General features: G+C 40.7%; 1 protein-coding gene and 1 long non-coding RNA gene across 5 annotated transcripts in view; both read left to right on the forward strand.

Moving 5' to 3' along the window:
- Positions 1 to 12,352, forward strand: part of LOC138962987 (uncharacterized) — a 30,384-nt gene that overhangs the window by 918 nt on the left and 17,114 nt on the right. For both annotated transcript variants that reach the window (XM_070334959.1, XM_070334960.1), the window contains exons 2-5: positions 357 to 492; positions 1,358 to 1,517; positions 11,352 to 11,522; positions 12,003 to 12,094. In XM_070334959.1, coding sequence (XP_070191060.1) covers positions 357 to 492; positions 1,358 to 1,517; positions 11,352 to 11,522; positions 12,003 to 12,094 — 559 coding nt within the window. The remainder of the gene's footprint in view (positions 1 to 356; positions 493 to 1,357; positions 1,518 to 11,351; positions 11,523 to 12,002; positions 12,095 to 12,352) is intronic.
- Positions 1,838 to 10,545, forward strand: LOC138962968 (uncharacterized). Of its 3 annotated transcripts, none has more exons than XR_011454671.1 (4): positions 1,838 to 2,615; positions 3,417 to 3,486; positions 4,190 to 4,268; positions 10,225 to 10,543. It is a non-coding gene; the product is annotated as an uncharacterized lncRNA (long non-coding RNA). The 3 variants fall into 3 exon arrangements; XR_011454672.1 differs by lacking the exon at positions 10,225 to 10,543 and adding an exon at positions 5,876 to 5,956; XR_011454673.1 differs by lacking the exon at positions 1,838 to 2,615 and adding an exon at positions 2,836 to 3,255 and having other exon boundaries at positions 10,225 to 10,545.

Raw genomic sequence — 12,352 nt, forward strand, 5'->3', positions numbered from 1 at the left:
GGGTTCCTTTGCCGTCACAAAGTCGCAGGCTATAACTAATCGATCTCTCTTTCTAATTGTTCGTTCCGGGTCACTGACCACCTATAGCTGCCATCTCGGGTCAAAATGAGGCTGATGCATGATTACTTATCTATGACACTGATAACCAATTGCTTCCAGCTATACTCTTATGAAGGATTCGGTTTGATATGCGGTCTCATTCGAATCGGGGAAAATGCATTACGCTTTTATAAAATAAAGCTTTTATATGAGATAGAACAGTGGTGCCTTAAAGTACATTTTCGTAGCTTCTTTTGTTACTTTGGCCGCTCGACGAATAGTCTATGATGATGTAGTGACCAACATGCATGTTTCAGGAGGGCCTGGTCCGGCCATTCCCAGACTGGATATCGGAGCGTACCAGTGGGACACTCAGTGTCTTAGAGGTGCTGTCCAGGCTCCGGGCGACGCTACAGGATTTCCTCAGGCTTTGGGGCTCGCTGCTTCATTCAGGTAGGTCACAAGCTCCAGGCGACGCGACAGGCTTTCCTCAGGCATTGGGGCTCGCTGCTTCATTCAGGTAGGTCACAAGCTCCAGGCGACACTACTGGCTTTTAAAAGGCTTTGGGGCTCGCTGCTTCTTTCAGGTAGGTCACAAGCTCCAGGCGACGCTACAGGCTTTCCCGAGGCTTTGGGGCTCGCTGCTTCTTTCAGGTAGGTCACAAGCTCCAGGCGACGCTACAGGCTTTCCTCAGGCTTTGGGGCTCGCTGCTTCTTTCAGGTAGGTCACAAGCTCCAGGCGACGCTACAGGCTTTCCTCAGGCTTTGGGGCTCGCTGCTTCATTTAGGTAGGTCAGAAAAAGAAAGGTAATAACTTTACGGACACCTTCCTTCGGGTGTACTGGCTCATGCCAGCTACTGAACATTTTCACTGATTTCCACGTGGAATAAGAATATCCTAGTTTCTACGTGGACATTTTCAAAACACATTAGCCTGATCTGCTCTAACGGAAGTATTCCACTTTTGAACACACTTTTCGTATTCAGTTGTGGACACTGTTAGGGTGAGGTAGTGCGCAATGTCAGTGAGGGTGGTGATGGATAAACAACAGAGATATGAATGTATTGATGTTGACGGGGGGCCCGGTTAACTCAGGTGGTAGCGCACTGGACTTGTGATCCTAAGGTCGCGGGTTCGAATCCGGGCCGGGACGGACACGGGTCAACTGTATGTGCAGACCCAGCGACGGTATCCATGTCTCACCCCCGTGTCACCACAATGGCACGTTCAAGGCCTCGGTCATTCTGCCATGAGTGCAGATGGGTGATACCACATTAACATGCATACACTTGAATTTCTCTCTCTTGATATTGACAGTACTGACCTGCTATTCCGGGTGGCAGAGGCGACAGGGGTGGAGGTGAGAGGCAAACACAACGACTTCGTCAAGCAGGGCAACTATGGCTGGCACACGGGTGCCTCCTGCTCGTCTCCCGTCATCAACATCATGAGGGACTCCAGGTGGGGGAGAAACCAGGTGATTGTGAACATAGGAAAGAATCGCTGCCTTGGCCCGAAGACGGTGATGACGGCTAAAAATACAGCATTCCTAAAACGAAGGAAGCCATACACGAAAAGGGAAGCTAACACATCTTTGCTCGGCTTCCACTCATTTACTTCGGTTCATCTTCTGAACGTTATACAATGCGTTGTGGAGTTATTGAAATGTACCGTTTTTTGTCTCCTTTCCCGCTGAAACGGTTCCAAACCCCGCCTTCTGTGGCTTAATTCCGAGAAGAATCACACCTCCACCACTCAGCATGCCACAACGTAATTGTTACGATAGATAAACGAATCTGACTGTTTTGGATACATACTGGAATGTTCTTTCATGCAAAACGCGTTCCATTTTACCTCTGCTGATTTTTTGTCGATTTGTATATGGGAACACTACTTTTGTTAATTGTGTTTTGGCGAATGCCTGTGTTGTAGGTTCCACTGTACAGACAATACCCCATTTAAATCCAATATGTTTGCTGAGTGTGGTGGTGGAATGAATCTCCCTTCCACTCATATAACGGGTTATACAATAAACAAGCCTGATGACAAGGATCTGTACTCAAACGCATCTGCCTAGATATGTTGATGACAGGTGGTTCAGTTAAAGTGTAACTAAACAAGCAAAAAGGAAAAACATCGTTCAGCAACCTTTACACTTTGATATGAAGAAGGGCCTCATATACTGTCGAACTGCGAAAAAAAAAAAAATTTTCTCTCACTCGGACACTGTTTGACGGACATGTGAAGTGCGCGCCAGGAACGACAATCTTCTTAGTTTACCTGATTAATGCCCTTAATTTTTGGTTCTGGTACTTTCAGTTCCGGCTGTTGTCATCAATCTACCAAAATAAAAGATCAAACGGAGTTTTCGATTTTTATTTCATGGTTCAGAAAAATATTGCTTATTTTCTGAAGTCAACCGTTTTAGCGAATCTTTCTTTGATTCTTAAAAGTCATTTCAGATTTTTGAAAAATAGTTAACGGTTAGTAATTACCAATATATCGTAAACAAACATATCGATAGGTTTTGGTAAGAAGACACAAGTGCGATGAATGTGGTACCAGTATTTTTGTGGTAAGTAAGGATGCATTTCTTTGCTGTAAGCACATTTACAATGCACATTTAATCTGTTTAGCAACATAAACGAAAGCATGGTACAGTGCCGCTTGTTTGTGGTCTATCTTTTCGCGGCAGATGCGTAACAATTAGGGTCTCAGTTGGAAAAAGCTTCTCGGAACCAGAGCAGATTTGGCTTGGGTTCTTTCAAAGTTCTTTGAGTGTGAATGATCGACGAGTGGCTTGACATTTTTAACGAATCATTACTGTAGCCTACTTGAAACCATCATCTGTTTCTGAATTTGTCATCAGTTATGATTGAGCAGTCTCATAGGAATCGTCCATAAAATGTTAAACCGAAAAAGGGCAGACGATTCTGAATCACACAGGCTGCTGTACAAAATCAGATCTAAAACGATATTTTGAACTGTGACGTCTGCGTAAATGCCCTGCAACAAAATACCTTGTCCTGGTCATGTGTATACACATCAGCTTCTATTGGGAAGATCAGTATTTTATATTAATCACAAATACAAGATTAGAAATAGTTCTGAAGATCGCCTTTGATTTCAGTTTCAGCGGCAAACTAGCAGATCTGTCCAAACCGGTATCGTTACATGGTTGAAACTTGAATAATCCCAAATAGATCTGAGTGGGGGTAAGTTTTATAGTATTTCAATTTTTTACGGCAGTTTTATTTAAAGATAGTGTAGTGGATGTCTCTGGTGAAGACTACAGTTATATGAATTTTTTGTTGTAATATTAAAATGATTGTTCTTTATTTACACAATTGAATAATTTGTATTTATTTGTTTGCAGATGACGGCATACTGAGTGCTCCAAGAACATACGCCTGCTGGCATTTTGTGTCTTTTCTGAAGACGTTGAGGCAAGCAGAAGTCACTGTCCTGGCCACACACACACAATGACATGAACAAGAAATGATATTTTTTCATGGGCATATCCAGTATTAAAACTTTATTACCATGCAAACGCAACGATTAGAATTTAGAGAAGGTCATCGGTCACACACACACACACACACACACACTGGGCGGATCCGGAGGGGGGTTCCGGGGTTTCCGGACCACTTAGGAGCCGGCCTTTGTATTCTAAGTGACGATTTTGGAAAGAAGTTGGCTAATTAGTTTGCTCAGGTTGCGCCAGATCGATCAATTGTCCTTGTTGCGATTCAAATTTTTCTTCTTAATATATTTACTTTTTTGGAAGGTGTATTAGGGGATGTTTCTTGGCTCAGATTGATCCATTTTCCTTGTTTTTATCAACATTTGTCGGACCCCCCCCCCCCCCCCCCCCCCCCCCCAAGGAGGTTGAACGCTTCGCGTTTTCAACTAAACGCTTCGCGTCGTCAAATTATCCCTAAAAGAAATTTGGAAACTCCCCCTTAAAAATGATGTGATCCGCCCCTGCACACACACAAACACACACAAATAGAGAAGTAATAAATGGATACAGTTTTTCTTTATTTAAATTACAATCAGATGTGGTCGTAGAACAGGCACTGTAAACAAAACCTAGCATGATATACCACTTGTGTGATGTTTCGGTCAATATCTTTATTTTCCTTTCAGAAATACATTGGCGTTTTGAATGTCAAGGGAAGTGATACAAATGCTGCAGCGGGCTATCAAGAACGCGAAGGCAAACAAGGTAAATACCTACTTCTGACATTAGTTTACCGTACTTTCCGGGTGACAAGGCGCTTCGTTATACAAGACGCACCCCCTTCTTTAAAAAAAAAATTGTAATCCAGTCACCCATTGGACGCAGGGGGCCGATAGGGCGCACCAAAATGACCCAGTTTTTGCCATGAGAGGTGGTTCCCCTGTCATATCTGAGAGAGGAAACACTTCCTGCACCGGGGTCAGTGACCGGTCAGTGACCGACTTTAACTGAGTGAAAATATGTGTGCTCTGTGTGTGCGGCCAGATCAAAGGCATTGTGATAGCTGGGTGGCCTTGTTTATAGACACGACCTTCTTCCCAGGGGTCAATGACCCAGTTTTTGCCGTGAGAGGTGGTTCCCCTGTCATATCTGAGAGAGGAAACACTTCCTGCACCGGGGTCAGTGACCGGTCAGTGACCGAGTTTAACAGAGTGGAAATCTGTGTGTGCGGCCAGATCAAAGGCAGGGCAGTACCTAGTAGCTGAAACATGCATTATCACAAGTTGTTTGACTGGTACTCAAGCGGTCTCTTTGATTTTTTTCGTATTTCATACACGGATTAGGCGCTTCGTTATACAAGACGCAGGGGTCGAACTCGAGGAAAAAAGTCGCGCCTTATGACCCGGAAAGTACGGTACTTATTAACTTTTCTATACTGGCCATTATCTCCCCAGTCTCTCCCCATAAACTGGCCATTTGCATGGGTTTGCAAAAAAATTCTCAAAAATAAACAAAACAAGATGCAGCCTTCAAACTCATAGGTTTTATTGTAAATATATTACTAAAACATATGCCAAAGTTTGGTTTCATTGTTGTGAAAAAAAATAAAAATATGATGTCCAGAATTTATGGGTTTATTTTACGCAATACGAAAAAGGGGGTATGAATTTTGACTTAGAAGCATTTTTTCTTATGAAGGCACTGTGTACTTGTATGAAGATTGTGCTAACACAAAAACATAACAAATACCAACTGATTTTCCATTTGGTGGTCATGTAAGCATTGTGAACATGTCCGAAAAATCTGATCACACACCATGTGGTCGACATGCAGACCTGAACGGCCAGTGTATGGTGGCAGAGTTGGAAAATAGGAAAGTCTTGATGCCAATCCTTCATCAAAAACCGAAGAAAATCGTCATTGTAATAAGTTTGCTTTATTCTAAATCAAACGACTAGGATAGATGACAGACACAACGACAAACACATTCAATTCTATGTAAAACATACACAATGCGCACGTTAACAAGCTGGCCATAACAATGTGCCCATCGTGCATGAAGTGTGGCTTTGGTCGGATTAGTAGCCGTGCTTTGTCTGCGATGCTAAACATGAAATTTTGTTAAAGCGACGATTTAGCAATGTTGTTGTTGCTGCTGCTGCTGTCTGTTCTTGTCACGACATCTCGCCATATAACAGTTTTTTCCCTCCTAATTCTGAGAAGAAGCTGTTTAATTGTGATATCAGGCCTAGGAACCCCTGATTTTCACTTGGAGCATTCTCAAAGAAACTTAGCGTATGTTAAGAAAAATGAGTGTACTCCACACTTTGTCTTTTGTTGTTCGTTGGCGTTGCATGTCTACCGTTCCACAGCCACCTACTATAAGTGCAAGTGTTAAATGACGTATTTCCACAAAAGACTGCTTGCAGAGAATCATGTGATGCCAATGACAGTTAAGGACATGTGGTGATACATACTACGTTTTGGAACCAGGGAAACTGCAGCACAAATTATTTATCAACCAAATTGATTGACTTGTGCACCATGACAAAAGTTTTCTTTGATCCATAAAAGGTCTTTTGCCAGAAAAATTGCTCTGAACATCAAGTACCCTGCAAGTTGTCACACATTTACATTATTGAAATAAAAAGAAAACACACCAGTAACCAGGTTAGGTACGTTAATATAGATGCCCTCTCTCTCTCTCTCTCTCTGGCCTCTCTCTCTTGCCCTCTCTCTCTCTTGCTATAATCAATATCTCGGCACGTTACTGCCTTCTTCGGGATGGTAAGCTGAACATTATTGAACAAAATAATCGGTTTAAATTGTATACTTTGATTCCTGAACGAAGAAGCAGAGGTACTGCATACAACTAGGACTGTAATATCAGCTTTTGCCTGAAACACACACACATACACTTATAAAATTAATGCAATGTCATTGTATGAAGCCAGAACAATCACTAACTTACATAGTTGGTCACACAATTACCCATCACTGAACAATAAATCGAAGTCGGGTGGATTCAATGACTAAAGCAGTAAAGGCTTTGAAAAAACCCTCATCACAAAACATCCCCCCCCCCCAAAAAAAAAAAAAATAATAATAAAACAGGTTGTGTATATATAGCGCAGTAAACACCATGCAGGTACAAGCAAAGATTTGACAGTGATTATCCTTGTTTTATATAGCACACATTTTCTAGCTTTAATCTCTCTCTCTCTCTCTCTCTCTCTCTCTCTCTCTCTCTCTCTCTCTCTCTCTCTCTCTCTCTCTCTCTCTCTCTCTCTCTCTCTCTCTCTCTCTCTCTCTCTCTCTCTCTCTCTGCATGGAAAGTAATTTATTGACCTGTGGGTTATTTGCGTTTGTATACACATTGGTGATTCGTAAACTATGTTGAAAGAGATTGTCAAACAATATTATATGGGGTGTCTTAAAACAAATGTATATCAACAAAATCTGTCATTATTATCAGGCACACGGTTTTAACAAAGCTATGTCACGGAATGCAACATAAGTGGCTTAAAAAGTCGTGTTTTTGTGTGTGCAGGATATTTGCTAGGACAGGACCTCAAGCTGAACCAGCACAACAGCGATGCATTCTTCCATGGCTTCCACAAAAGTCTTTCACCTATAGCGGGCATTGCATACAGATAGTCCAAAGAGGGTTAGGGTTACCCTAACCCTCCTTTTTAAAAATTCTTTAGACCAATTTCTGTTCCCAAGCTCTGTTCCCATGTTAAACATGGAATAATTTTGGACAAATGCGAGGACGTTAGCTTTTTTTTATTTTATTTTTTTATAATTTTACTTATCATTAAAACTTGTTTAGATTTCGATTCGTAAACCATTTACAGTAATCCTTTGTTTTTTTAACTTTGTTCATCTTACCACAGTCACTTCATTGTTTAGATTTATCATTAAATTTGTTACCATTATGCAGGAAAAATGTAGAATAAAACCAGGAGAGCTTTCGGTAGAAGATATTTCCTGTGTCAAAAGTTAATGCTTATTCTGATTGATGGGTGCTCCAAACTAAGTTATTTTGACTGCCTTATTCGAATTCATTTCCAAGACAGGGCTGAGAAGTGGAGAAGCTTAGGAGAGTATCGTAAAAATTGTCTGGGTGTTTATGCAAAACTTTCGAATATGTCAGATTTTACTTTAGAGGATTTTAAATACTGTTAACTGACAGTAATGCTATAACTTCTACACCAATTGACTGGATAACTTCATATTCAGCATACTTAAACTTGATTTTATGCATGTGCAGTTCACAAAGTGGCAAATTTGTAGGTTAAATTATCTAACTTTTGCATCACCAATGACACCAACGCTTTCGTGTCTGAGGATTGCCCTGAACCTAGCTGTAACTGCATGCTTTCTTCAGGTCATCGATAGCCTGGGGGTTGAAGGGGATGTTTTTACATACTCAGACATTCAAAATAATCAAAAATGTAAAAGCCTGAAGGGTTTAAATTAGGTAAAAATGGCTACCGCTCAATGTCAAAACTCGTTCTGTTTAGTCGACCCCCGAATTTGGAGAAAAAAATTAAAATTGCACAAAAGTCAGACCATTCAATTTACAAAATTGCCACTTACTGGAAAGGCAGAACATAAACTGAAGTTAATGAATACCATATATAAAATAATTGGTTCAACAGATGCAGAAGTAATTTGCATGGTTGTGGGTGTCCTTTTTAGGGGGGTCAACCCTGTAGAAGAGACGATTTTCTTTAATTATCAATCCGTAATATATTGTTTGCTATGCATACAAGATTAACATTGACAAATACTTCAAGACTCCTCATTGATCTTAAGAAATGTTGGGGTTTTTTTTGTTACTGACCGATTCACTTTCTATTCACTTTACTCTACATAAGTCACGACAAGAAAAGCAAGGGAGGTAATTTCTTTGGAAGAGGTAATTCTCTCCCCTCAGAACGATTGTTGTAGTTTGTTTGATTTTGTTCCCTTCTAATAAGTATTATTTAAAATAGTCTAGATCTTTACATCTTGATGTGAAAGGCGCAGTACCCCCCTCCCCCCAGGATGTTAAATTCTAGGTTGTGTCCATGTAAAATCCTGATCCTAGTCAAGATCCGAGTTGGTTTTTCATGCAACAGTGCCTCTTTATGCCACTCAATTAGACATACTTTGCAATCCATAATTGCACGAAACTAAGTACAGGAAATACGTTGTTGTCGTGTTTTTAATATTACATAATGAAATAAAAAATGTCACAACTGGTTTCGTGTTAGGCTTTCTCTCTCTGTCTGAATCTCATAATTACTTCCTTCTGAGGCCTGAAATGTGTTGCAGGCATTGTTCAGCTTACATTTATTGTTACAATTTCTGTGGATATGTTATTAAGTGTGTCTGTGTTTCTATCATTCGTTATCAGTGTGGTTAAAAAAAAAAAAAGCACACGTCAAAGTAATTTACCCTTCATCATTATCAAAACATGCAGATACAGGTAATAAATATTTGTGATACTTTAAACAAATACAATGTTTGTTTGTTGCGTCTTTTCTTTTTTTCAGAGCAAACACACATCGTATTTGTTCAAACGTGTATATTCTGCACTTTCTAATACCCTGCATGGATCTCCAAATCAAGAATAATGAAAAGTCGTCTAATAGCCCTGCAGCACTCACACGGACATGATAGAAGCTTGCATGCATGCACCCAGGCTCGCTGTCTTCGGCTAAAAGAGCTTACCGTTGGATCTTCGCTCAGACAAATGTAGCTGTCTTGTCCACTTGCTCCTGTCGCATAGATCTGCAATGTGCAACATCATCTTTGATTAATAAGTCTGAGGCACAGACAAACACACACGCGCGCACATTTGCGAGAGAATGCACGTCAGTCTATTCAATCAAACAGTATAAAAACATACCACAGACGTGGTGGTGGAAACTGGACATTCGCCGTATAACAAACTCAAGAGATTCATTTGTGTGTGTATGTTTAATCAAAAGTTCATCTTGGGCACATTCAGTCTGTATTGTTTCATTTTTCATTTCATTTTCATTACTTTATTGTCCCATCGCTGGGAAATTCGGGTCGCTTCCTCCCAGTGGAAAGCTAGCAGCAACGGAGTCGCGCTACCCAGGTGTCTGCGTGTTTAGGTGTATTCAGCCACCTGCACTTATGGCAGAATGACCAAGGTCTTTTACGTGCCATTGTGATGACACGGGGGTGGGACATGGCTTCCGTCTCTGGGTCTGCACATGAAGTTGACCCGTGTCCGTCCCGGCCCGAATTCGAACCTGCGACCTTCCGATCACAAGTCCAGTGCTCTACCAACTGAGCTACCGAGCTAACAGGACCCATCCCGTAAAAACTTCGAACAGATCTATTAAATTCTGAAATCCTTGACAAGTTTTTTTTCCCAATCATCTGTATCTGATCGAAGTAAAAAATCAAAAAAAAATCAGCCAGTACACGCATCTACCCCCTCACACGACAATACATATGTGGCGAAAAAAGGAATCGAGAGGGGGGGAACAAGGAATAAATTAGATCCAGAAATAATTCCACTTCATCATTCCAAAATTCAAGTGTGAAGTGATCGGATACTGTGGTAAAGATACGTGCTTGGTATCACAACTGAAAATACAAGCCCTAGGGTTTTAAATCAAGGAAACAATTAAAGGTAAGGAAAGATCAACAGAAATGTCGAGAACATGTAAAATATTGTACTTACAATCCGTTTCAGCATGCTCTTCGAATAATAATCTCCCAGTCAGCCTCGTGCTTACGACTTCGACAGGATGTTGCCTCTCACGCTGAGCCAGTACATTTGGAGTGAATTCAAAGGCCAGAGATGCAGTACAAGCACATTAGTTAGATCCAATTCATTTACATTGCTACCTTGCCCAATTTATGGCTATTTCTGTTGGTAACATCACACATGTGGCAAGCAGTGCTTGTTGCCGACTCTGCTGGGACAGGCAGCAGACGATTTTATTTAGGAACCAAATTCTGATTGGTTAAAACATAAAACCGGAACTCAAAGTACCACTTGTTCTTTGGAAGTATCAAATCAAGAACAGATAATCAGGTAAATCTGAAATGGGTTCAACACTTTTAAAAAATCGTAGTAAATCAGAAAACACAGTAAACGTTGGAAAAATCGTCCAGTATCGCTTCTACAGGTCTATACTTGGACAAAACATAAAGCAATTCAGTAAAGCTGACACTTCAAAATGTCTGTTTAGTTACACTTTAAGCTTTTCATTCCTTCGTCTCGACATTTACAAATGTATTCAGTAGATACATAGAGAATACTACATGGCTTGCTGTGTCGTACCAGATTTACACGAGTTTTTTTTTTTAATATTGAACTGCGAGCGAAAGCGAGCTGTTCACTATTTGAAAAAGCAACGAGTGTAAATCGGGTACGACACAGCAAGCCATGTAGTATTCTGTTTATCCTACATACTGTACTTACGTGTATTTTACTGAAAATGTCTTGCAGTCGAAGCAGCTAAATTGAAGACGCTTGTTTTGGAACCTCGATCTCTTCTAAAGCCTCGAGCAATCTATTACGTCAAAGCAAAGAAAGGTCACTCTGAAAGTGTGGCGTGACGTGTTAGTTCTAAAGATTCATCGAGGGTAATTAGGGAGCGCAATTTTTTTTCTATAATGACGTTTGTCTCGGTGACTTTGGCTTCATAGGCGGCAGTGGAAAAACAGGTCCCTGCCAGACTTGCTTGACATGACCTCATTTACATGATATACACACGTGTGATTTGAACGATTATTATCTCACGGGTGTCTCTCTGACGTATGTAGGATAAACACTTCTTTTGCTAAAGTGCATTTGTAATCATGTACCTTCAGGAAACGTACGGGGAGGATCCTTACCTGACCAGTATGCTCACTGCAGCCTTCGTCAAGGGTCTCCAAGGCAACGACCTGCGCTACGTCCGTGCTAGCGCTGGGTGCAAACACTTTGACGCCTACGGTGGCCCTGACAACAATCCTGTACTCAGGACTTCATTTGATGCAGTGGTAAGTGAGCAACAACAAACATATATACACATGTTAAAAAAACAAACGGAAATTGGACCCTTAATTTTCAATGCTGTAGCTTGGTAACGCTAAGGAGCAAAGAAGAAGGAGGAAACTCTACACGTCAACTTCAATTTCCATGAAATCAGTCATCAAATATTATACTGCATTTGTATAGTTTACCCAAATATGACATTTTACACAGATCGAGACATTCCAGGTGAATAGTGACTGTTGAGATCTGTGTAAAATGACAAATTTGGGTCAAAAATGCAAATAACATTTATGTATCGATCGATTTTTAGTGAGAATTTATTTTATTGTTTTACGATTGAACGGACACAAACACGCACTCTTTTCTAGTCTCGGCTAGCCGCCTATAATATTAGTTTTTGTCGTACCATGACGTCACATGGCTCAAATTAGGAAATGTCAATGTTTAATCATACATAATGCTTCACTTTTCCGTTGACAAACTAGGTCTCCGAAAGAGACCTGAGGATGACGTTCATGCCTGCATTCCAAGCATGCCTGGAAGTCGGTGCCTACAGCATCATGTGCAGCTATAACAAGTGAGCAAGATTTTTTCTGCAATGATTTACACACCAAAATAATTAAATGGTTCCCTATGTGTTTGTTTATGTCCAATATTTCAGATTCAAGTTTCTTAATATAATGGTCTTGTGGTTGTAGCAGAGTAAGAAAGCAAGTAAGATAAGCTCATGGAACTTTTCATTAAAGACAAAACGAAACAATGTGAATGATTTGCTTTGCCTTTACTTAAACATCCCATAAACTTAACCTTGTTTGTGTCCTCTTCGAATCGTTTG

The sequence above is a fragment of the Littorina saxatilis genome, linkage group LG3 (genome assembly GCF_037325665.1).
Source record: "Littorina saxatilis isolate snail1 linkage group LG3, US_GU_Lsax_2.0, whole genome shotgun sequence".
Taxonomy (NCBI): domain Eukaryota; kingdom Metazoa; phylum Mollusca; class Gastropoda; order Littorinimorpha; family Littorinidae; genus Littorina; species Littorina saxatilis.